This window comes from Myotis nattereri (genome assembly GCF_964212035.1).
Source record: "Myotis nattereri genome assembly, chromosome: 3".
Taxonomy (NCBI): domain Eukaryota; kingdom Metazoa; phylum Chordata; class Mammalia; order Chiroptera; family Vespertilionidae; genus Myotis; species Myotis nattereri.
This window is the reverse complement of record NC_138077.1, coordinates 22,019,611-22,046,466: the sequence shown is the minus strand read 5'-3', so window position 1 is coordinate 22,046,466 and position 26,856 is coordinate 22,019,611. Positions and strand designations below refer to the sequence as shown.

The following is a 26,856-nucleotide window of genomic DNA, read 5'->3' as shown; positions in this document are numbered from 1 at the left end:
AAACATAAGTGCAGCTGCACTAAATGCTATTTTAGGGAAGATGATCTTAAACTGGAAAATTTTATTTGACAGCAGACCATGTCCAGTTTTCTGCCCCTTAAAAATATAAATCATGCTTAAAGCGTGATTTATTTGGTTACATTATTGCCTCAAATAGCAAATCACATTCTCTGATTTCTGTTTTAAAACCTAAGTCAATTTCATTCAAACATCTTTTTGAGGGAGGCATAGTTAAGTTCCATATTTAAATAAAAGCCATTATTGCTTTATAAATACGAAAATTATACCTGTGTGTGTGTTTTTTTTACAAGGGTGGGGTTTACTTTAGCATTCTGTGCCAAAGGCATAAAATTGAACTGAGTCCAACAGAGCCTTAATTTTTGCCATGTTACAAAATTTGAGCTCATTCAAAACAAAGGATACATCTGTTTTCATCAGCTGTTTTTTGACTTTTATTACTGGGACTTATTTTAAAAAATTGTTTTGCCTAGACAGTATTGTTCTACTAGGCATGATTTATTACTCTCCCATGTGCCCACAGAATCTAGTAGTTCCTGAAATCATAAAACTGAATAAAAAATAATAAGGAAAGAATAGGAACTTATTCCATTTACGGTGATTAAATAATCATTCAGAATATGTAAATATGTTTAAATTCTAATAGCATTTTTGTTTATCAATGGGAAAAAAATATGTTCAATTAAAAAATTGAGGCATGATCAGAGGATAAAAGAATAATTGAGGAATGTGACTTTTTGGACTGTTATTTTAAAAACCAGCTCAAAACTAGAGGTTTATCTGCCTAAAATAGACTTTAACAATGTATTTTTGTTTATTTAATCTAGACTTTATTCCACAAAAAAATAGATCTCAGGGAGCTTGCCCTCTTAATGTTCTGTTAAAGAGTTAGTAAATCTTAGCTTTTGAATATGATAAGCTAACAACATTTGATGACTACTTACTGTACAAGTATTTTGAATATGTTTTTATACTAATATTTTAAGAGTAGAAGTGCATATCCTTGTCTGGGTAACATAATTCTTAGAGAATGAAATTTCTTAATTGTATAATTATTGTAGAATTTATAAATTACTGGATAGCTTGGTCATTACTGCCTTGCCTAATCCAATAGCATTTTATAGAATTAAAAATGTTATAATAGTTAAATATTTTTACTTCAGACACTAGAAAAGATTGAAGAAGATTGGGAAATAATTGCAATAAGAAAAAGATCTAGCTATCTACAGATAATAAGTTAAAATTGGGCTCAGGTCACTAAGAAAGTCTTGTTATATAGTGTTTTGAATTAATAATGTTCCATTTTTTAAAAAAGGAAACAGGCTTCCACAGTAAAATGAGTGTATTTCACTTCTAGGTAAGCTTTTTGGCAGGTTTCCAAAATAACTGGTCCATGTTTGCTTAAATTGAGCTGGTTTGGGATTTTTGGACATTTCTATAGCTCCCCAGCCTTTATCAATTCACAAATTTTGTTAACTGGAAAAATTAAGGGGATAGATTGCTTCTGAGACAGCCTGTTTTTAGTTTTTGTGATAATTCAAATATGTCTGCATTGGCATGTAGTATTTGACACGCAAGTAAAAGTAGCTAACATTTATTTAGCATTCCCATGTGCCAGGCATTGTTCTAAAATGCTCTGTTTCTAACTTACTGAATCCTCACAGCCACTCAATGAGGCAGGTGCTACTATTAATCTGTTTTGTAAACTGAGCTATGGAGATAAGTAACTTGCCCAAAGTTCATGACTGGCCTGTCAAGGTGCCAGGATTCAAATTTATGAAGGTTCTGAGCCCCCCTGTGACTACCACACTACAACCCACAGACCTGCTCAGACAAGAGGCTCAGCTGTGAGGGTTTCTAGGGTATTGTCACATTTCTGTTCTCTGAGGGTGGGATTTTTCTTTGTGAATATTTAGCCAAAGAACATCTTCCATGTTTATTGACAATTTGAACAGCCAATAGTCTAACTTGCCTCACCAGTCTCTTACTTGCCAATAGTGATTTTCAACAATGAACATGATGCCAAGCAACACATTAAGCATTGAAGGTACTAATATGAACATGGCATGCCCCACCTTTGAGGGGCACACAGGGAGAGTGAGACAAAGTCACGCAGAAGTTGCAGACAAAGATGTCAGAGCTGTCATGAAGATGCATCAGAGGCCTGAGGAGCTCAGAGATAGGAGCAACCAAGCTTCCCTGGGAGAGCCAGGAAAGGTTTCACAGAAGAGGTGACATTTGAATCAGTTGAAAGATGGTAGGAGTGTTCAAGGAAGAGCAGGGGAGGAAGGGCTCCAGTAGCCAAAGGTCTGCCCTATCGGAAGGCATCTGTTCCTAATGGGAACTGAGTTGTGAGGATTGTTAGGTAAGACTCTAGGGTGTTCTTTTAAAAATGGTAACAAATACCAGTTACAAGTAGCTCCAAAAAGAAGCAGATTTCAACATGTCCAATAGCAACACCACTTCATAAATGTGTAACAAACATATTAGGGTCTATTTTAAAAGGATTTGCAGGTAAGTTTCTCCTTGGCTTTCTCATAATTACAGTTCTCATTCCCAAACTCAGTGTCCCAAACCAAATGGATCCCTTTTTTAAAAGGGTGGCATTATTCTAACATCTCTCTCTCTCTCTCTTTCTCTCTCTCTCTCTCTCTCTCTCTCTCTCTCTCTCTCTCTCTCTCTTCTATGGAGAACAAAGAAAGATAAAAAAAAACAGATCTCCAAATATTTCATGTTACTCACATTTTTCATTATCTGCTATGAACAATTGATCTGCAAAAAGCAAATGGCTGTGGCCATTCTTCAATCTGCACACCCGAGTTGGGTCGTGCATACAAAATAATGTATAATGAGGAGAATTAATATGTGGATGAAAAACAGAGCTCACATGCATTTGGATGTACAGTCAGCCCCTTGTAACTGCAGGTTCAGCATCTGGTTAGTTCAGCAACTAACCAAGAATCAAAAATATATATATTTTAAAGGTGTTTTGTTGTTGTTGACATGTACTATGTAGTTAGGTCTGCGATGGTTGCATCTGTACTGACCATGTACAGACTTTTTTTCTTGTCATTATTCCACAAACAATACAGTATAAACACTTTTTCATAGCATTCCCATTGTATTAGGTAATCTAGAGATGTTTTAAAGTGGTATCAGCAGGGGGTCTTGGAACCAATCCCCCTTGAATACCAAGGAGCACCTGTTTAGTAACTTGCTAAAGAAGGGAAACTTCAGTTGAAAGGCAACAAGAGAATCTGCTCATGGTGGAAAGTAGAAGGGAAGACCAACTGGAAGATGTGCTGAAGACCTAAACTCAAACCACACTCCATCTGACCTTGGAAAAGCTGAACTTGCATTCTCAACATGATAGTAATGGCATAATGGAAAGCCATGTCTTAACAGTTTAGAATATCTTTCAACCCTGTGGATATGACTTTCCAGTATGGAATGTCTTTCAACTCTGACCAGCCAAGATAAAAGCAGAAATTTCTCTTTTCTAGGAGATCCACAAAGATTTGAGATCAATAGATTGATCTATGCATCATCTATCTTTCTTTCCATCCACTTCACAGATTTTGTATTTGCAAATTCACCTACTCACTAAAATGTGTTTGTGATCCCAAATCAATGCTGGAGGCACTTCTGGGGCCATTCACAGAGCAGTGAAAAATTTGAGTCACCGGACATGGAGGTTCCCAGCTGAGGTCCAACAAGTCAATGCTTGGCCTTCTTGTTTCAGCTCTCTTGTTATAAACAAGTGTCTGTTCTTTGGGGGGCCTATTTAGTGCCACGTTTTTCTCTTTTCTGTGCTTTTTGTTGGTTATTTCACTGTTTAAAATGCCCCACAAGTATAGTGTCAAAATGCTCTCTGGTGTTCTTAAGTGCAAGAAGGCTGTGATGTGCCTTACAGAGAAAATTGGTGTAATACACAAGCTTCATGCATGCATGAGTCATAGTGCTGTTGGCTTGATTTCAATTTTAATGAATTAAGAACATATATTAATTAAGATGTCTTTAAATAGACTCACATATAAAACAAGGCTTTGTATCAATGAAAATGTGTGACCAGAGGCTTGCAGGAACCTATTTCCCTTAGAAGCAATGTTTCAGTATCACTAATTCAGTGTTTGAAGTGCCTTTTTAGAGCGTAGCTGCCATGAACAATGATAATTGACTGTGTGTACACACACACACAGAATGATATATCATCATATTCACCAGCGATGGAGTCTACTGAACAGAGTCATCTAAGGTAAAATGATTTCTCACCTACTCCCAGACTCTAGAATAGGGTGACCAACTGTCTCAATTTGCCTTTGACTGAGGGGTTTCCCAAAATAAGGGATTTTCAATGGTAAAACTGGGGAAATCCAGGACAAGTTGATAAGAATTGGTTTTTCTACTCGTTTCTCAAGCTGAAGACTTGGGGTGGGTGCGGGGGAGAGCCACACAAACCCATCAACTTTTGTTCTGGAGCTAGTAACCCCACCACCATTAAGAAAGAGACTCATGCCCTCACTGGTTTGGCTCAGTGGATAGAGCATCAGCCTGCAGACTAAAGGGTCCCAGGTTTGATTCCAGTCAAGGGCACATGCCCAGGTTATACGCTTGATCCCCAGTAGGGGGCGTGCAGGAGGCAGCTGATCAATGATTCTCTCTCATCAGTGATGTTTCTATCTCTCCCCCTCTCCCTTCCTCTCTGAAATCAATAATTTAAAAAAATATATATATTTAAAACAGAATAAAAAAAAGAAAGAGACTCATGGAATAAATACACCCCCAAGCAGTTAAGCAGCACTGGCCCCCCTCGGGCTTCTGAGGGCTCTTAAAGAGGCCTGCATTTCCCTGGCTAAGCTTCATTGAGAAGGCACTGAGGGCAAACTCATTTGATTTACATTTCTAATGGCCCTCACAAGTGTCTCTTAAAGAGTTGCATTGTGAAGAAATATAATGATTTTGTCATTATAAAATAAAAATGCAGGAGACAGGAGTGAGGTGGGGGGTCAATGGAAGGGAGATGGGACATCTATAATACTTTCAATAATAAAGACAAACTTTAAAAATAAATAAATAAAATAAAATAAAACATAAAAGCAAAAATAATACTAAAGCAAGAATAGCAGAAGCTGGATAAAATATATTATTTTCTATTACTGGTTTGCAAATTGATAAAGAATAGAAGAGAAGGAAGTGTGGATTTTAGGACCAAATCTACATTTCCTAAATCAGCAAATTCTCAAAATTTTAGAGATTTGGAATTGAAAATTAAAATGATCTGGGAGGTTTAAAAAATTCCCATGCCTGGACCACATCCAATTCAGTCACATTATATGGGAATGGGGAGGGGAGGTATGCAGCCATTAAAATATCCTCACAAGGAGAATAGTGTTGAAGAAGGGTCTTGGGAAAGTTCAGCCAAGAAAAAGCACTATAATCAATTGGTGATGCTGCTGTGGGTGTCAGAGAGAGGAAGGCTGCAGCACACAGGGCTGCACTAACGGGTCTTTTCAGCCCAGGCCAAGTGGAAACCATCAGAAATCGGGCGGGTCTTGATTCAATCTTGCTCTGTCGCTGTGACTATCACCTGTGTGACCTTGGTCAGGTGATTGGCCCTTTGACATCAGTACCCATCAGGATACTCATTTTGCTAGGTTGTTGTGAGGATTAAGTGAGGAAGCACAGGCCAAGTACCCGGCACACAGTGGATGCTTAATAAAGGGAGATTATTGTCGTCATAACCGGGCACCCACACTTCCATGTTTGGCCACATTCTGAATTACATTCTGTTATCCTGACAAAGAGTAGCAAAGGAGCTTTATGACACAAGAGTAGCAGTATTTTAAAAACAAATAAACTGATAAAAATGAATGGAGTGGCCAAGGCAATGTTGCAAGCATATCATCTAGTTCAAGGGTCAGTAAATGAATGCCCGTGGGCCAAATCCAGCCACACCTATTGGTATTTATTGACTTATTGTCTGGAGCTGTTTTCCCACAGCAAAGACCCTATAGCCCACCAAGCCAAAAATATTCACTGTCTGGTCCTTTACAGAGAAGGTTTGCTGACCCTTGATTTTAATTCATCAGTTCTCAGTGAGGTTCACGAACTCCCGAGGTACCATTAGGGGTTCTGTTTTCACGATAATACCCATACCTCACTGACCTTTTCCACTGTGTTAACATTTGCATGAAAGGACAAAAGCAACGATGAGTAAAGTTGCTGGTGCCTTACTTAGCACAAATCAAGGCCTTGGCACCAAACTGTACTCATGGCTGTAGTCTTCACCATCACGTACTCACAGGAAAGAGAAACAAAGGCAGTTTCACTTATCTTAGGGTTTCTAGGCCTTGGTTGAGGGGGGCTGTTTAGCAGTATCTCTGGCCTCTACTCACTAGATGCCTACTGCCAGCACTTTCTCCCTTTCCCCAGCCGTACCAACTGAAAGTGTCTTCAGAAATACTTTTTAAATTTCTCAGTATTAGCTTCATATATGATAAATATCAATAGGTATAATTCAGATAAACAAAAACTTTTTGAGGGTCTTCTATAGAGAATAAAGGAGTTTGCGATCAAAGAGTTTGAGAACTGCTGGTCTATTTTGTATTCACAGAGTATCCTATATAATAAAAGCCTAATATCCAGATTTTCCCCTTGGGTGGTCATTCGACCTGGAGTTCGACTGCTCACTATGATGTGCGCTGACCACAAGGGGCAGTGAAGGACATGGTGGGCATCGGTGACACAGCACTGGCAGTGGGTGCTCAGGTGCCGGGCGCCCTTGAGGAGCCCACCCCGTACTTGCATGGCCTCTTCCAGGTGAGCCTGGATGCAGCCACCACAGGGGCTAGTTGAGCTCCCCATGGGTTTGCACAGAAGCCAGTCTGCAAGGCTGACCAGGAGAGAGTGCACTGGCTTCCATGTGGCGCTGCTGCGCTGCCCAGAGGCCCACGCCGTGCCCCGGCCCATGGCGTCCAGCTGCGCTCACTGCATCTACACATGGGGACTCTGGCATAGTGATTCAGGTGGAGGGGGGCACACGGGGGCCCAAGGGCCCAGATGCTGCCCAGGGCCCAAGAGATCAGCTGGGACATGCCCTTCTACACCAGACACTAGTGCTTTGATCGCCAGCCAGGCCTAGGGACTGCACCCGTGCATGAATTTTGCGCACTGGGCCTCTAGTTTATAATGCTTATATTACTAAATCAAGAACAATCAAATGAAAGGACCACATAACTAATAATGAACAAGAAAAAAGGAGTGGGAAATATGAGCATGGGTGAGTTTAGAATTTTTGACAGGAGAGGCTGGGGCATATAGCCAATGAGGACACAGCTATAGAGACTGAGAGGGCAATGTGACCTTGAGCAAATTGGTTTTCTTTCTGTGCCTCAGTTTCCTCCTTGTGAAATGGCATTGATCACAGGACTTACCTCATAGTATTATTGGGAGAAATATAGAAATAAATACATTTTTTTATTTTATTCTTTAATGTTTAAAGTATTATATATGTCTTCTTTTTTCTCTATTGACCCTTCCCTGCTCATTCCCACCCTCAGCACATTCCCTCACCCCCTACTGTCTGTGTCCATGGGTTATGCTTATATCATGCATACAAGTACTTTGGTTGATCTCTCCTTCCCCCCCCACCCCACTCTCTGCCTTCCCTCTGAGATTGGATGGTCTGTTTGATGCTTCTATGTCTCTGGACCTATTTTAGTTCATCAGTTTATGTTCTTCATTGTATTCCACAAATGAGTAAGATCATGTGATATTTATCTTTCTCCAGCTGGCTTATTTCATTTAGCATAATGCTCTCCAGGTCCATCCATGCTGTTGCAAATGGTAAGAGTTCCTTCTTTTTTACAGTAGCATAGTATTCCATTGTGTAGATGTACCACAGTTTTCTAACCCTCTCATCTGCTGATGGGCAGTTAGGCTGTTTCCATATCTTAGGTATTCTAAATTGTGCTGCTATGAACATAGGGGTGCATATATCCTTTCTGATTGGTATTTCTGGTTTCTTGGAAGATATTCCAAGAAGTGGAATTACTGGGTCAAATGGGAGTTCCATTTTCAATTTTTTGAGGAAACTCCAATCTTTTTCCCACAGTGGCTGCACCAGTCTGCATTCCTACCAGCAGTGCATGAGGGTTCCTTTTTCTCCGCATCCTCTCCAGCACTTGTTGTTTGTTGATTTGTTGATGATAGCCATTCTGACAGGGGTGAGATGGTACCTTGCTGTCATTTTGATTTGCATCTCTCAGATGATTAGTGACTTTGAGCATGTTTTCATATATCTCTTGGCCTCCTATATGTCTTCTTTCGAAAGGGGTCTATTTAGGTCCTTTGCATTTTTAAAACATAGAATAGGCTTGTCACTTAGATTAAGTGTTCTCTGTAGACTAGCTATTATTATTTTAATAATAAAAAATCAATTTATGTCAGAAGAGATGAGGCTAGGTCTGCAATTAAGGTGTACTTCCCTAGGTGGTTTGGCTCAGTGGATAGACCATCGACTTGGGAATGAAGGGTCCTGGGTTCGATTCAAGTCATGGGCACATGCCTGGGTTGTGGACTTGATCTCCAGTAGCGGGCATGCAGGAGGCAGCTAATCAATGATTCTCTCTCATCATTGATGTTTCTATCTGTCTCTCCCCCTCCCTTCCTCTCTGAAATAGGTACTGTTGACCCTGTCCCCACAGTGAGGTGACTGAAAGCAGAAAAAAATGCAATCACTGGTTCCTGAGACAAAATATCATGGAGCCAAGAAAGAAATCAGAATCTCCTAACCCCTTTCTTGCCCTAACATCACACTTTCTAATCCCAAATTATATCTGTTACTCCTGAGAGGTACCTGGACATGTTCCAAGGTTTTAGAACAAACCATATGAAATTGGCTTGGTTTCGTATGCTAGTTCCAGAGCCATGATTTTTCTTGTTCCTGCACTGTGATTAATTTTCCCTTCAGCTCAATTTGCCTGCCAGAAGATCATTCAGAATTATGTTGTTTTCAGCAAATACTCACACAGCCATCTTCACCTTTAGGAAGACAAATGCTCTAAAGAAAGGGCTTGCTAATTTTTATAATGAAAAGAATTATTATTATTTTTAATCCTCACCCAAGGATATGTTTAGAGAAAGGAATGGAGAGAGAGAGAAAGAGAATGATAGGTTGCCTCCTGTACACACCCAGAGTGGGGGATCAAATCCCAAACCTAGGTATGTGCCCTGACCTGGAAATGAACCCACAACCTTTTGGTGTACAGGACAATGCTCCAACCTATTGAGTCACCAGGCCAAGGTGAGAATTCTTAGTGAAGTTATAGGGACACTTAGATGAGCACATGAAATGTTTGTGACACAGTGTAAAAAAAAATTGCTAAAGAGAAATCTGAATCAGAAGCTGAGGAAGTTACTTGAAAATTTGAAATTACATGCTCAGTAGGAAAATGGCACATCTCCCATGTCCCAGTTCTTCATCTCCTGACCTCCCTGTATCAACCAGGGTGACTTTTATTGTAATTATTCTCTATGGTTACTGAGAATGTTGGGTTTAGATTCTAAAAGCTTGTTGAATTCAAGTGTCTCCTTCTCTGTGAGATCTGACCTGGTGACACTCTTTAACATTGACACCCTCCCTGCCCCATCTTTTTTCTGAGGCACACTTCTCTATCCAACACACTATATATTTTACATATGCATTTTGTTTGTTATCTGTTGCCTCATTGCCATGGCAGGTATTTTCTTCAGTTCTGTGTTCCTAACTTCTACAACAGGGTCTAGCACATGGTAGGGACCCATCCAGCTTTTGCCTTTAAATGGGGAATGGAAAATGTCCCTGAGATGCACTGCATACTGTGAATTCTCATTCGGAGCCCTTGCATGCATGAAAGACTCTAGGTTGCAATATATATATTAGACTCAAGAGCATCTGAGAACATCTAAGTGTCCTTCTGCAACCTGGCAATTGTATGAGCCAAAAATAGAAAATGGGCTGTCAGGAACTTATTCCAGTGGTCTTATTTTTTATTTATCTAACATTTTAATCCTTTAATGAATACATATCTCTTCAATTAGCTGTCAAGCTGTGTATTCTACTTCCCCAAGAGATGTGTCCCGGTGCAATTGTACATGGAATCTTTGAAAATCAAGTTAAGTATTAAAGAGTAGAGAACTTCGCTACTTAAATCTGTTCTGTAATAAATGTTTCTTGTAAAGCACAGATTCCTTTGCAACTACATGCTTTATTTGTCAGGTCATATTTTGGCTTGGGAGATTGCTTCAAATAATGAACCGAGACATACACACTCAGTTCTGTGCCAGGCAGATGATTGATATATGAGAAGTAGCCCCTTTAGGAGACTTGGCTGGTACATGTAACCACTAGAGAATTATTAATGAAAGGGGGATTGTGGATCTCTTAAAGGCAGAGACCAATTCATCTTTGTCATCTAGAATCTAGCACAAGCATATATAGGCATGTAATACCTATTTGGTAACTAAATAAAAGCAAGAATAAAGAAATGATCAAGTGCTAAACAAGATTTTAAAAAATAATCTATAATACAGTGAAAATTCAGAGAGAAATGGGCACAGTGGAGAGCTTCATGGAGGAGACAAGATTTACATGTTGAAAGAAATTAAGGCGTCAAATACTAGAACAAGGAGTAAAAGGCAGTTCCTGGTGAAAAGAATAACTTCAACCTGCACATTTATCACTTGGGATTTTGAGCATTAATTGCCAATACATATACTTATTTATACTTATACATATTTTCTATTATGCTAACATTACAAAAATATTGAATACATAAAAATAAGATTTTAAAAGAGGAATTAAAAATGAAATAAGCCATATTTAAAATTATTTTTATTTTTTAATGGTGTAGCATTATTTATATTGGGTGCACATTTACATTTCAAATAACTTTCTTGATAACTAAAAAAAAATTGGGAAAGTTCTAGTCATGTTGGGTTAAATTATGGCACCTCCTACTATGGCTGTTGAGGAGTTTTGATAGGTATAGGAAACATGCCATTTTCTTGTTATTCACTCATGCCTGCATTGTTCATCTTCAGTTTCTTTTCTTTCTTTCTTTTTTTTTTAGGGATTTTTTTAAATTTTTTTATTGATTAAGTTATTACATATGTGTCCTTATCCCCACGTTACCCCCTATCCCTCCCACTCATACCCTCACCCCCCTGTTGTCCATGTCCATTGGTTAGGCCTATATGCTTGCTTCAGTTTTTTTTAAGTTATTTGTGAGAGCTAATTTGATTAAAACTAAGTAATACAATCTACTTGTTTGACCAGGCACATACACTATGGAACATATTGAAAGATGCCCAAAGTAAACAATGAGTGAGCGTGTCATGTGGAGAGGAGGTAAACTTTGGACACCAGTTTGATGATATGAGGCAGATGGATGGATCCAGGATTAACCAGGCCTCTCCTGGGAAGGTAGAATTAGTGAGGCACAGGCTTGGAGACTGGCCAGAGAAAGCCACAAACTTGGGAAGGGTAGATGTGTGAGGTCAGATTATTAATGGAAGTTGAGAGATTTCGACCGGGTGAGATAGACCAATGAGACAATTTACCTATTTATAAGAAAGGAGTAACAGAACAAAAGTTTTATTTTAAAAAGTTTTCCTGAAAATCAGGAAAAAAATTAAAACTTCAAAGAAGCCAATTCAGAGGCACTCTGAATGAAACGCTGTTTAGCTTCAGCTAGTTCTCTAAGTGAACACCCATAGAACTGCCATCTGCAGGTCACGGGACTCTTAAAATATAGGCCTTTGTTCTTCATTGTTCTTCCTCATCTCCTCCCCAAAGATTTGTTGAGGTATAATTGCTAAGTTAAATTATAAGATATTTAAAGTGTATAATGTGATAACTTGATATACATATACCAGTACATTGTGAAAGGATTCCTCCATTGAGTTAATTAACACATCCATCACCTCCCATATTTTAGCAAACTTCAATTCCAAAGTACAATGTTATCAGCTGTAGTCACCATGTTATACATGAGGTCCTCAGATTTTATAATCTTATACCTAAACATTTGTACCCTTTTATTCTCCCTATTTTCCCCTTCCCTCAGCCCCTGGCAACCTCTTTTCTCATCTCAATTTGTATGAGTATTTGTTTGTTTCAGATTCCACTTAAAACTAACACCATGCAGTATTTGTCTTTCTCTGTCTGTCTTATTTCAGTTGGCATACTGTCCTCCATTTTCATTCATGTTAATACAGATGGTAGGGTTTCCTTCTTTTTTAATGGCTGAATAATATTCTATTACATTTTCTTTAGATTTTCTTTGACCACTCATTTGTCAATGGACACTTGTTTCTGTGTCTTAGATATTGTGAATAATGCTGCAATGAATATGGGAGTACCGCTACCCCTTCAAGATAATGATTTCATTTCTTTTAGGAATATTCCCAGAAGTGGGATTGTTGGACCATATGGTAGCTCTATTTTTAATTTCTTGAGGAACCTCCATACTGGTTTCCATAGTGGCTGTCCTAGTTTACATTCCCACCAACACATGTACATGTTCTTTGTTGTTCTTGGCAGGAGAGAGCCAGGAGCTGCCTGCCATTTCTGGTGAGTCAGCTGGCCAACATGGAGCACTCCTTTCACCATATTCTCCTGCTGGAGATTAAGAGCATCACAGACACATTCTCCTCCCTCCTGGGCCCTCAGAGCAGAGACATCTTCCGCATGAGCAACAGCTTCACTGCCATTGCCAAGCTCCTTACCCGACAACTGGAAACCACCAAACCCCAAAGTGGCAGGTGAGCGGGAATTTCTGTGAACTTGGGAATCTGTGGAGAACCCATGGAGGCAGAGCACAGGCAGCTACACTTTCTTTTGCAGGCGATAAACTTCCCAAAGAAAGCCAAACCCACTACCTCAACCTAGAGTAACTTCTAAATAAATTATGACACTTACCAGGGCTTTTTCTAAATACAGGGTACTCTCAAACCCCATCCCTCAAGCGGTTCACAGTCAGGGTATGTGACAGGGTTTTAACAGAAGTGCATACCATGAACTAGGGAGCATGAGACACATACTGACCAACAGCCAGGCAATTAAAGAGTGTTTTGCAGAGAAGGTGAAATTTAAGTTCATTCCATATTTATTGAGTAGTGTCCATGTGCCAAGCATCTGTGTATGTACTAGAGTAAGTTATACAGGATGAATAATAAGAGTAGAAAGGACACTGCAAATAGAAGGACATTCCTCACATGCAAGGATAAAAGAGCTCAAGAGTGTGTGAGCTGGACTAAGGAAAAGTAGTTGATTCAACGTGGCAGGTTCAAGGTCATCAGCGTAGGGTATTAGACTAAGCCGAAAAGTTAGGTCAGAGCTATCAGATGACTTACATGCTGCATCAAGAGGTTTGTCCTGTAAGCAACATGGAAGCTTGGGAAGATTTTAATCCAGAGAATGGTCATAGCTCCTAGCACAGAAATGACCATAGAGTAGGCACTCAATAAATAATTTCTCACCAAAGGACTAGATGAATGAGGAAGTGGCTAATGTTGTGGAGCACTGAATGGATTTGGCAAGAACAGCAGGCTGGCCAGAGAGAGAGAGCGGCCAGGATGCTAGTTCTGAAAACTTAACAATAGGCTCCTTCAATTGTGGTCGGTGGTGGGGAATTTAAGAAGTCGGGGCAGATCATTATAATGAGAGAGTGCTCAGGATTATGAGGAGTTGATCACTAGTAGGAGGTGTGGTGAGGAGAAGGGGAGAAGAGTGGATGAAAACCCAGAGATATCTAGTTTGAGTGACTGAATACACATGGAAGATGATGCTGATAACCAAGAAAAGAGGTAGCAAGAGGGAAGCCAATCTAGAAAGGTCTCTTCCCCCATTCTACAACAGAGAGTATAATCTGGCCAAAGTGGTCATCAAGGTCAACAACCACTGTCATCTAAGGAAGACAAATCACAAGGGCTCTTTTCTATCAACACCATAGTTTTGGTTGTGCATATGAAAATCTGTTGTTACCTGGTTCACTGTAGAGATGCCTATATGCCAGGGCTTCTAACTCTGGTACTATTAAAATTTGGACTAGATAATTCTTGGTTGTGAAGCTGTCCTGTGAAATATAGAATATTTGCCAGCATCCCTGGTCTCTACCCACTAGGTGCTAATAGCAACTCTCTCTTTCAGTTATGACAACCACAAACATCTCCAGGCATTAATAAATCACCCCTAGTTGAAAACCACTGCTATCTATATATTCCATTTAAAAATGGCATTTTCACAGACCTATGATCTGCCTAGCAACAGCCCAAATACAGCAGCATCCAAGAAATCCAGGGCCAGCATCATGAAGGGGTGATTTGTCATTTGTGTGCAAGCACAAAGTCACTGCTGGCCAATGTCCGTGGGGCGGTTTCGGAAATTTTGTTTAGAGCTTCTACAGCTGGTGCTTGGGGGAGCCATTTTGTATTCTGCCCACAGCCAGCCTGCTATTTCTTCTTCCCAGTGATGACTAACATCTGGATCCGATGTGAGAGCATAGGCACATGTTCTGGCCAGCCGCTCATCCGTTCTCTATTGCCTCTACAAATGCAAAGTTGCAAGAGGCCAACTGACATCTGTGAGATTATATGTGTGAAAAAGGTTTATATAAAGGGAAAACATGTTATACAAGGGTATTACATTAGGCATTCTAACAGAAAAATTGATCCTTAATAAGTAAGTCCAAAACCATAAGCAATAAACAATTTCCCCATGAAAAGAAGAATTTAGCAGGTATGTAAATAGGAGGAAAGCATAAGGTCTCACTATCAAAATATGAGTCTTCATGTATGAGAATGCATTGAAGCTTCCCTTTATTATTTCTCTGAGAAAAAAAAGCAAAGAGGGTAATTAAATGTGAAGAGATAAAGGGTCACCAGTCACCTCACGTACTACCACCATTGCCGTCTCCACCACCTCTTCAATTCAAAATACTTCACCCCGTTCCACCTTCATTGTCAATCTCCTTCTAATCGATTATAATTATTCAGTGGGAACTTCAAAACGCTGGTGTGGACAGCCAGCTTTTGTGGCAACTGCTCATCCTCTCTGGGATGGTTGCTAAGGCTTCTCTCCCAACATCTTTTCCCTGAATAGCCTTCATTGTGACCATGTAACTTCAGTAATTTTAATCTGTGCCCCCAAAAAGCAGAAAGGTCGGCGCTTTTGTCTAAGGCATTCAGCAAAGTCTGATCCTTACAATTGGAGGGGAAATGAATAAATGAAGAGAGCTTGAAAGAAAATTAAAGATGATAAAATTCAAAACAGACGTCATCTAATTTACAAATCTGACACGTAGCCCAGCAGGCCAGATTTTAGACTTCAGGCCAAAACTATCAGATAATGAAAAGGAAAACAATTAGCATCCTAGAGGGAAAGAAAAACTAAAGCAGACGCGAGCCTTCTTCGTGCAGAATGACTCTGAATTAACTGGGTGAGCTTTATTAGAAGCATCGGGTAAGCACACTGGCACCTTTCTTGTTCCTGTGTTTTAGGAAAAATTTTTATATCTAAATAATAAAACAACAAAGGCTAAAGAACAGGACAGCTAAGCAAAGAGTTTAGATTTTGAAAATAATTCTGGGGATGCAGGAGGTGGGTAACAGCGATTGTGGATTGGAAAAGGGAAGGTGTTAAGATAGGGGGAACGGTGTGTGAGCCTTTGAACCACTATCCATTGTGGGAGCCACTATCCCTTGAACCATTTGTCTGCCAGGACCTGGGGGAAGCTGGGGAAGGAGACTTCCGACAACTGTGCACTGGCTGAGCAGCCACTGATCAGAGACTCAGAGGTGTCTTTGCCAAAAGCATGTGACGCCAGGGAGACTGCTCTAATCAGGCACCATGGGAGTTGGGGACAGTTTGTCACAGGTGGTCTTAGTAGGAGGTTCAGCTCAGGCCCCAACTGGGGATGGAAACTTTGAGGGATGAAAACTGTGGAAAGAAAATCGGGGTTGGAAGTAAATAGGAGTAATGAGAAAAGGTAGGGAGGGTGGAGAGCAATAGGAAAAGGCAGAAGGGGAAAGCAGAGGGAAAGGAGAAAGAACACCTGCACAGCTCCAAGTCCAGGGCCAAGGTGGGGACCTGAGGGGCAGGGGTGACAGTTCCCTCAGATCCATCTTTCAAACCCCAGCCAAAGCCATCAGAGCCATTGGGGGGCGGAGGGAGGGAGTTGTTTATAAGAACAGTTTTAACATAAAGTGTGTGGTTAAAACTTTCCCAATCCTCTTGCTTGGTTAAAAGGATGGTATGTTCTTTTGTTGTTTTGGTGGTGACGGTGGTAGTACTAGTGAGATTTTGTGTTTATTTTTGTTTTGTTTTTAAGAATTAGGCCTGGAAAACATTTTAAGAAGGAGAATGAAAGGTAAATTATAGACACAACCAGTTGGATAGGTGTATTTCTGATTTACATATGAATGGAAAGAGATGGCAGATGGAGGGGGAAAAAATAGAACATTGTGTGGCCCTAGCTGGGTAGCTCAGGTGGTTGGAGCATCATCCCATAAAGGTTGTGGGTTTGATTCCCAGTCAGGTCACATACCTAAGTTGCAGATTCAATAGCAACCCATCGATGTTTCTGTTATGCCCAGATTTCAAGATCCCCAAAAGACCACACCAGGGAGCCAGCCAGTCCGATGCAAAAGCAGAGGGTCCTTTATTTGGGCTAGCTCGACTCCCCCTCCTGGCCGACACAGCAACAGGAAGCAGAGTGAGGCCGCCATGGGAAAAACAGGGTTTTAATAGGGGGTGGAGTGAGGGGAGGGGAGCTGACTGTGGGCCCTGCCGATTGGCCAGGTGCAAGTCGGGTCTTGTTACACAGGATGTGGTCATCTCTATGGCGCGCACGTCCCTTGATTATCATTGGTTAGTTTAAAGAAATGCCGGGCGTGGCCAGCAGAGGCCTGGGCTTCCGGGAAGAAGGTACTTTCCTGAGCACATGGCGGCTGCCCCAACATGGAGGGTACAGGGCAAGATGGAGGGCATAGCCCTCGCCCTTTCAGTTTCTCTTTCTCTCTCTCTCCCTTCCTCTCTCTCTAAAAAATTCAATAAAAATATATCATCAGGTGAAGATTACAAAAACACATGTTGTGTGTGGGAGAATGAATGATAAATAGAATAAGGAGAGCATGTTCAGAGTAGAATGGCTCCAGGAACTCTGCCCTCCTTGGAATAGCCCCAGAGTTTTGGTTTATCCTAAATTTCATGCAATGAACATCAAAGAAATGGATGACAAGGGAGAGCCAGGAATTTGAGTCAATCTATGGCCCTAATGTATAGACCAGTAACATGACCTGCAAAGACCCTTTTCAAACTCTGAGACCCTTTGCAACCTGTCATTCCAGAGTTCCCATCTTGACATCCTGGGAGTCACCTATGAACCTAACCCTGGGTCATATACAGTCCCTGAAGGCATTGCCCAGGAGCTTAAGCGTGATGCCTCTGTATTGAGCCCACAATAGAGATTGCAGAGAACCGGGAGCCAAGTTCTCAACAATTTTTCAAGGAAGACTGTGTCTATAGGTTTGATTAGCTCTTACTGTTAATGGAGGGGAGAGGGCCTCAGCTCCCCCTGTTGCTTATGGGGGGGGGGGGGGTTCTTGCAATATCCTGAGAAAAGGAATTTTCTGAGACTCACGCAGGGAGAATGAGATATGATGAAAACATTATTTCCATGAAATTACACCACTGGGTTTCCAAAGGTCTGTTTCCCTTAGTCCAGGCATAGAAAAAGGTAGCTGGGGCTTCAGTAGAGCTAAACCAGAGCCAGTGTCCAGTGTTTCCTTCCCATTCCATTGGAGCTGGGTCCAGTCCAGCATCAGGCTAGCTTAGCTTGTGTTTCCCACAGCAGTCCATTTGTCCATTCTGCATGGCTGAGGGCCATTCAGGCATATGCTTGGAAGCAGGACCAACAGAGCCCTGAGAGTCAAGAGTCACCAAGAGCCAAGAGAGTGAACCCCATTGTTAAGTAGATTAAGTGTTCTCAAATTTTCCGTATGCTTGCAGAGGCCACGCCCATTCTGGCCAATGATCTCTGTTCCCCAGTTTGACTGACAAGCAAGTACCTTCCCTATGTCATCCCAACTTTACTGGGCATGAGTCTATCTCCCCTTTGTTGGATCCCTTCCCCCCAGTGTTTTGCAGGAAATAGGCCAATGGTTCCCTGGGGAGTGCAAAGTTGCAGCTTCCTGGTGAAGCTGCCCAAATGACATGCCTACAGTGTCTGGCCTTCCCTTTGCTCCATTTCTAATTACAATGGTATTATTACCACAGAGATTCTATGCTAGGGTCTTTTGTTGCTATATTGTTTAATCCTCACAGAAACAAAGTCTTTAAATATATGTAAGGATTTTACAGAGGTAAAAATAAATCTTGAGTACAGGCAAGAACAAAATAAAATTCTCTACCCAGTTTCCCACGCCCTGCTAGGTCCATGACAGTTGTTAGAACACGATAGTGTAAATGCCCAGATACCAGCTCCTGGAATTTTCCTTCATTTCTTTCTCCAATGTAGTCCAATGAATGGATCCTGTTAGGTTTGATCAAGCAATTGAATTGATAACCCTCCCCCGGGAACTGGCTTTCCAGGTCATTTCACTATGGACATTCCCTTTGCTGAGAACCCATTTCATTTGCGGTGACCACATTTCATTATCCCCCTTCCGGGTACACATAAAGAAGTCTCTGCCCAGAAAAAAAGCCCACCAAAAGTCTTTTAAGAGCTGCTGACTCCCCTCACTGGGAGCTGGAGCCATCCAGGCTCAGTAACCTGATGTACCGATGATTGAATAAATTCGTAATCCCTCACCACTCTGGCCTCATTCGTTCCTCCTTTGGCAACCTAACAGATCCCAAATTTTAGTGTGGATGAGAATTACAGTGTTCACAGTATATCATGGATAATTCAAAGAAACTTAAAGGAATGTCAAGGGTGATTTTTGCCTTTTCCTTCCAAAAGTGGTACCTCAGTAACCTTTATCGTTACCTTCCAGAATGCCCTTTGTGTGCCTCTCTTCCCATCAAAGGCTGCCCTTCTCCAAGACTCCAGTTTGGTACCACTTCCCCATGAGGTCTTCCCCACTCACTCCTGCCCGGGAAGACCTTCTGTCCTTGACCTACTACAGCTCAAACAGCTTACCCACTCGTCCGCACTCACAGTCCTGCCTTGAGTGTTAGATACCTTTCCTTGTGCCCCTCCAGTGTCCCCCAGACATGAGAGCTAATATTCAGAACCTTTGCTCAATGTAAAGAAATAGTTTTTAAAGTGCTTACAAGCCCTAGGCGGTTTGGCTAAGTGGGTAGAGCGTCCGCCTGAGGACCAAAGGGTCCCAAGTTCGATTCCGGTCAAGGTCAAGGGCACGTATCGTGGTTGCAGGTTCCTACCCGGCCCAGACCCTGGTCAGGAGACAACCAGTTGATGTGTTTCCCTCAGAGTAATGTTTCTCTCTGTTTTTCCCTCTCTCTTCCACTCTCTCTAAAAATCAATGGAGAAATATCCTCAGATGAGGATTAACCAAAAAAAAAAAAAAAAAAAGTGCTTACAAGAACTCCCACCATTTTAAGCAACGCATGTTTATACAAGGAGAAATTGATTCTTTGAGAGCAACTGTTGGCTCATAGAATGTACATGAGGAGGTTCAGGGCCATAATTAAAAACATGTGATGTTCTGGTCAGCATTGCCCCCTGCTTAGAGAAAGCTCAATGTAATTTCACCCCACCAAAGTAACCAGGGTTTTAATAAAAAATAAGACCTCTTTCCAAGCAAGAGAGGTCTTCTGCTAGTCACTGGTATAAAAGGAACACCATCACAGTCATTTGTGGCAGTAACTGTGGCTATTGTTATTGCTTCTTGCATAGGGAAGGAAGGGAGGCTTTGGGTTTTTGTCCCTCTTCTCACTGAAGAGGTTAAGTCTGACATGTGGTATCATTTATGTTCCATCTGTTGCTCATTTACTCCACCATTTGTCCTTCCTTAAAGCAGCGTTTATGGCGATGTGAAGGTCTGCAAAGGTATTTCAGGAATTCGTTTATCAGCAAGAGATGTAGGTGGGAGACATCATTATCGGCTTTGGAGACAGTGAAGGAAGCCCAGGAAGTGTGAGGCCCCAGAAGGGCTGACTCTACGAGTGTGGACAGAGAGGGCTGGGGCTGGGGGCAGGCCGCTTTGCCAGCACAATTACAGCTTTGCCAGGGGAAGCAGGCCCCTTTCCTGTAACCCAGCAGTGTTCAAAATACAAGATACACCAAAAAGGAAAACAGCTTTTCATCAAGCTCCATGGCTTGGTTTCCCATTACAAACAAGACAGGAACACCAAAGCTTTAGCCTGGAGGCAAGGGAAAAAACTCACTGTGAGCAAGAGGGGAGAGCGACTTGACCCCTACGGCCCAGTGGGAGGGGTGACAGCTGAGGCTAAAACAGTTCTTACTTGACCCCATGACCTAGCTATTTGCTATTTTAGTTCCCCAAATGCTCCTTTTTGGTATCAATCATAATTGAACTTGGAGGTTGCTAGTTGCATGACATTTCCTGAGTTTTGAGCACTTTTTCAGTTTTGGTTAAAGGGGATGCCAAAATTCGTGTTTCAGATCACTGTGAAGGGTTGCTCAATAATTAAATGTCAATTCTGCTCTGGTGACTGTTCTATAGGACATTACTAAGAGATACTAGGGTACAATGGTTCTTGTTGGTTACTGTACTATCACCAATCCCATAATAAGTATTACTTATTCCTAGGGTAGATTCAGATGCCATCTGAACTGAACACCTACTGAGAGGCAGTGGGAGAAGGGTGTGAAGTGAGTGAGCTCTGGAGGCAGGGTTTAATGCTGGGTTTCCTAGCTGATCTTCAGTACGTTACTCAACATCTCTGTCCGTCAGCTTCTCCATCTGCCCCACTGGATCATGGGAGAAGTAATACATGCAGCCTACTAGAACAGAGAGTGCCTTGTGCCGAGGAAGCCCTCAGTAAACATTAACAGCATCAGTACTCTGTTCCAGGCGGGCATTAGAGTAGGTGATCTCACTTAGCATGTCCGTTAGACCACAGCTACTCAAAGCACAGCTCGTGAGCTACAGCTGCAAACTGTTCCTGACCAGCCTGCACCAAGGTTATTACAGGGACTGAAAATAAGAGTTTAGAACAGTGGTTCCCAACGTGGGGCACACGCTCCACCGAAGGGCAATTTGGTTTTTAAGGGGGGCAATTCGAGAGTGAGTTATTAACAGTGAATTTTGGGCATTTCTTATGGTTCTAGGAGCCTCATATACAGTATATAAATATATATTGTGACATATTTATGCATTTCAGTTCTTTATTATATGTTTTCAAATGTTATTTGCTATTTTTTCATGTCACTTCATATTATTTTTATTTTTTAACAATTTCTTAGTGATTTCTTCCTCAGTACTTCAACTGTCCTTTCGATCTTTTATTTTTCTCTTTTGTGAATGCCATGTTTTTTAGGAGCCTGTTCATACCACATTAATGGAGTTAACTCCACGTGAATAGGAGTTCACTTTTTGAATAATAAGAATTATATGAAATGGGGGAGGGGACGGCATCAGGATTTTAGAGATGCTTAGAGGAGGCATGGCCAAAAAAAGGTTGGGAACCACTGGCTTGGAACTTTCGTAGCAATTTGACATTGCTGCAACACCCAAGTGCATGAACAGTGGGCTTATCCCCTGTATGTCTTTATTTTACCCATTTTATTTCTCTGGTAATTTATTTTTATTGTATTTTACAAAAATATTCATCTGTGACATGAAAAATTTTTTTTAAAGGTGGTTTGAGAAGCATTGCATTAAATGTTTGACACAGCTGAGTCTGGACAAATCTCAGAACTATCTTTAATAACTAATATTTTACTCTCCAAACTTTCCTTTGGGACCTAACAAAAGAGATTTAATAAATGAAAAGTAATGAATACACATGTCAGCCATGATTTAGATACAGCCTTCGTGGACTAGCTCAGCTGAGGAGAAACAGTTCTTAATGATGTTCATGTTTATCGGGCAAAAGGTGGACTTTGTATTAGCTGGGACCCTGAAGGCTGTCAGCTAGATTTTGTTGTAGGTAAAAGCTGAATTCTAGGTGGAGTAGGAATTGTCCCCATACACAGGGTTATGTGTAGAGTTCTAGCCCCAGCTCATTTATCAGTGAGTTTGACTAACTCTATTTCTCCATTTCCGAGTTTAACTGTATTTCTCCATTAAAAATAGCATAGGATATCATGTTTGGAGTGGAGACTATGAAAGGATAGAGCAAAAAGGAAAAGTTCACCATTTTCCTGCTCTTCCGGCCTCAAAAGCTGGAGAGTGACACATGTTAACTTTTGTTCTCTCCATGGCGGATACCCGCTCCTTCATCCCCACTGCCAGACCCTGTCACCTGCTCATGTTCCCAGATGGTAAAGTTAGGCTGGAAAAAGAGGAGTGTGTTGTTTTTACAGTTCTCACCCCTGATTCAAAGTGCGCTCATGACATTACCACTTCCCATTTACACGCCTTTACAGCTTGCAAAGGCTTTTGTGACTTGTGCCACCTCCAGATGGCCATTCATTAGGATCCAGGAGCCTTCTGTTCAGGCTGCTTCTCATGCAGTCGCCCATTCTAGTCTCAGGGGTCCCCACTAAAGACCCGGGGGACATCTGAACAGTATTTATCAGTGGCAAAAACTGACAAGGTACCTTTACCTCAAAATCGATAAGGACCTGAATGTCTTGCCCTAGCCAGTTTGGCTCAGTGGATAGAGCATCAGCCCATGGACTGAAGGGTCGAAAATTCAATTCTGGTCAAGGGCATATACCTCAACTGTAGGTTCCATCCCTGGCCCAAGTCAGAGCATGTGCAGGAGGCAAGCAATTGATGTGTCTCTCTCACATCGATGTTTCTCTCTCTCTGTCTCTCCCCCTCCCTTCCACGTTCTCTTATAAAAAAAAAAAATCAATGGAAAAAATATGAGGATTAACCAAAAAACAAAAGACCTAAACGTCTTGCAGATTACAAAACTATGGAATGGGAACTGCATATAGTTTACCGTGCACCAGCTCCAAACACTGCACACACACTGTTTTCAGTCTCACCTCCCTGCAGGGTGAGTGAAAGAAACCCTCAGTTAGCTGCCTTGCTTGGTCAAGGGAAAATGCCTCCGCCCTGGTCCGCTTAAGATTCTGTTTTCTCATGGTCTGGGCCAGTGTTTCTCAAACCTGCACCTGCTCCTGGAGATTCTGATTTGAGAGGCCTGGGGTAGAGCCCCACATCTCCAACAACCTCTGAGGAGATGCTGATGTCCAGTGCCTCCATTTGAGTAGCGAGGGCAGGGGCTTAGCACTTTCTGCTCGTTGTTTGAAATGTGTTTTTATTGATTTTTGGAGAGAGGAAGGGCGAGGGTTAGAGAGACAGAAACATCAGTGAGGAAAAACATCATCGATCAGCTGCCTCCTGCACACCCCCTACTGGGGATTGAGCCACAACCCGGGCATGTGCCCTGACCGGGAATCAAAGCCACTGACCTCTTGGTTCATGGGTTGATGCTCAACCACTGAGCCACACCGGCTGGGCTTTTTGTTCGTTCTTTTTCCATACCTTATTCTCCGTCATGTTGCTTGAATGAAAAGTGAGCAAATCACTGAGCAGCTGCATCTGAGTGGTCATTTCCTCTCTTTATGTTCGTAATCGCTCAAAATTCATACATGAAATACAAAAATTTTTAAATCAACTGTTTCCACATCCCTGTTCTTGTATGCTCACCCAGCAGGGAGGACCACCCTCCTTGGGATGCTGCAGTGGTAGGAGGGACCACATAGTCCTCCCTGGCTTTGAGTAGAAGCAGCTCATCTTCCAGGCTTCGTTTCTCAGGTACAAGCTGTGGTCTTTTAGAGTCAGCCATCCACACCCACACTGGGCAGCAGCCACCCAGGGTTTACCATTTGACTTTTTCATGCCCCTTCTGTATGGGCTACATAGTCAAATCCATTATCTTACATAACACTCCCAGCAATCTGGTGATGCAGTGTCAGAGTCCCATTTTAAATGACAATAATGACACATGGAGTCATAAAAAGACTTGCCACATCCCTGGTAAACAGGATACTGGAGTCATGAGCCCAGGTCTTTTCCCTGTAATGCCAGATTTGGTTCACTTCCTCACAATGTCCTCCTTTTGAAATCTCTTTAAAATCTTGTGTGGCCTGGCCAGTGTTGCTCAGTGGTTGAGCATCGACCTGTGAACCGAGAGGTTACGGTTCGATTCCCAGTTGGGACACATGCCCAGGTTGCAGGCTCAATCCCCAGTGTGGGGAGTGCAGGAAGCAGCCAATCAATGATTCTCTCTCATCATTGATGTCTCTATCTCTTTTTCCCTCTCCCTTCCTCTCTGAAATCAATAAAAATATATTTTTTTAAAATCTTGTGTGAATGAAATAGACCCTAGCCATTTCATTTGAGCAGAGTTCTCCCAGTGGCATGACCACATTCTGGTCCCCATATCACTGGGCTCCTGCTGATCTCCGCTCTCACCCATGAGCAGGTCCAAGGCAGAACAGAGTACCAAGAACTAGACTTACCATCATCCTTTCCCTTAGTATTCAACTATAGTGTAGTGGTCCAGCAGCGTTACTCACTGCTGCCCCCAAACAGATGGGGGTCTGTCTCTGTCATTCTTATGATGACCGATGACCCAAGAAATTGCTGAAGAGTAAGGAGTATAGCATCCCAAGAATTTAGGGCTCTCGTGTGGTTTTTATCCATTATGTTCTCCTCCTTCTCCTCTAACAAGCTTAAGTCTGCAAGAGTACACATCCTGGACAAGGGACCGTAAGCCAAGCTCTTCAAACATTTACTAATATGATTTTCCTTTGATTTAAGGAGCCAGGAAGACAGGCTGCCAATCTCCCCACGCCTGCCAGCTTTGTAGTCTCATCTCCCAGCATAGTGAGAGCAGAAAGCTGCCCAGGGGCCAATTTGTTTCCAAGGGGAGTCCCCTCCCACAGAGGGAGGTAATTAGGCCTCCCCTGGGCATCCCTAGAGGTATTTTTTTTTAACTTTATTTTGGCAACAGAGACCAGAAATCATTCAGACTGGAAATCATCTGAGCCTCTTGTAATGTGGCGTGTTGAGTTAAAGCCAAGTTAATATTTAGGGGATTATAGAACTCTGACAAAGATTTCCGTAAAATTACCTCTGGAGTTAAAAGTGACAAATGGAAAAGAAATAACAACCCAGTCCACTGGCCCCCACCTCCAAACAGAAGACAATAAAGATTGTGTATAACAGAAAGTCTTTGTGGTGAGAATTTTACTCATCAGCCTCATATCTAGAGGCCCCATGGCTCCCCAGTTCTTTTACATTTGGAATGTGTTTCCTTGTTCTAGAAGGGGTGCAGGCTTTATCTCTGGAAAGGGTCTTTGTTTTTTAACAAATTCTCTCCAATCTTTTTAAATTTAAAAGTCAAGAGGAACCCAGACATGTATAGCTCGTGTGTAGTTGGCTGAGCATCATCATGTACACTGAAAGGTCGCTGGTTTGATTCCCATTCAGGGCTCATGCCTGGATTGCGGGTTTGATCCCTGGTCAGGGTGCATGGGGGAGGCTGCTGATGGATGTTTCTCTCCCACATCCATGTTTCCCTCTCACATCAATGTTTCTCTCTCCCTCTTCCTCTTCCTTTCTTTTTCTCTAAAATCAATAAAAACATATTAAAATAAAGAAAGAAAACCAAGAGAGGAACCAAAGAAGTAGTGAATGTTTATTATAAATTCAATCTTTTATCTACCATTTCCTGACCAAACAATCTATTGGAATCATAACTTGCCCTAACTCCCTGCCAGGAAAACTGTGACAAGCCAGGTAGAATGATGGATGGCCAGTGATGGGAAGTTCTCTTTGGTCAATCTTGCAATTTTGGTTGCCTTGGTGACTCTTTATTGCCACCCCAGTCCCTTGACTCCTATGTTATACAAATTTCCACATCATGATGACAACAAAGGTTGCATATAGCAGAAAGTCTTTGTGGTGAAAATTCTACTCATCAGCTTCATATCTAGAGGTCACGGCCCTTTGCTGGCCCAGACATTTTAGAGTTGCTTGTTCACTCTTAGTATTTGGCCCTTTGCAAATCTCTTTTCACTCCTATTCTTGCTCCTTGCTTCCCTCCACATTTTATATTTATCAAATGGCATCAGCCCCTGTGGACCATGAAAAGTTGCCAATACCTCATGAGCATCTGGCAGAACTCAGGAGGTTGGGAGGAGCAACCTGGATTCAGAAATCAAGGTGGCCTCACCTCATTTATTCAGGTACCTGTGTGTGCCAAGCACAGGGGAACAAAAATGAGCAGTACAGGTCCCTGCCCACCAAGCAGCAGGGGTTTACCAGAATCAGGGGTGCCAGATTTAACAAATAGAAAATACAAGACACCTAGTTTAATATTAAAGAACAAACAATTTTTAGTATAAGTTTAATCGTTTTAGTATAATATAATACATTTTTAGTATATCCCATTAGGGACATACTAAAAAATTTCAAAAAATTTTGTTGTTTAGCTGAAATTCAAATTTGGTGGGGTATCCTGTATTTTACCTGCAAACCTACCCCAGGACACCTGCCCTGCCCCTCTTGGTGTTGGTGGACATCCAGGGATAACTCACAAGGTCTCTCCTGCCCCAAGTCCCCTCGGAGGGAAATCTGCGGGAGATGGAAGTCATGCTCCCAGCTGAGAGCCCTCTAACTCACTCAAGCCATAGTGCTTACTCACCAACATGTGGTACCTGGAGACGGGGCAGGGAAAAGAAG

The 26,856-nt window shown here is 41.8% G+C and overlaps 1 protein-coding gene across 2 annotated transcripts in view; it reads left to right on the top strand.

Moving 5' to 3' along the window:
• VEPH1 (ventricular zone expressed PH domain containing 1) overlaps positions 1 to 26,856 on the top strand; it is a 213,508-nt gene that overhangs the window by 82,364 nt on the left and 104,288 nt on the right. For both annotated transcript variants that reach the window (XM_081086676.1, XM_081086677.1), the window contains exon 7: positions 12,602 to 12,822. In XM_081086676.1, the coding sequence (XP_080942802.1) occupies positions 12,602 to 12,822 (221 nt within the window). The remainder of the gene's footprint in view (positions 1 to 12,601; positions 12,823 to 26,856) is intronic.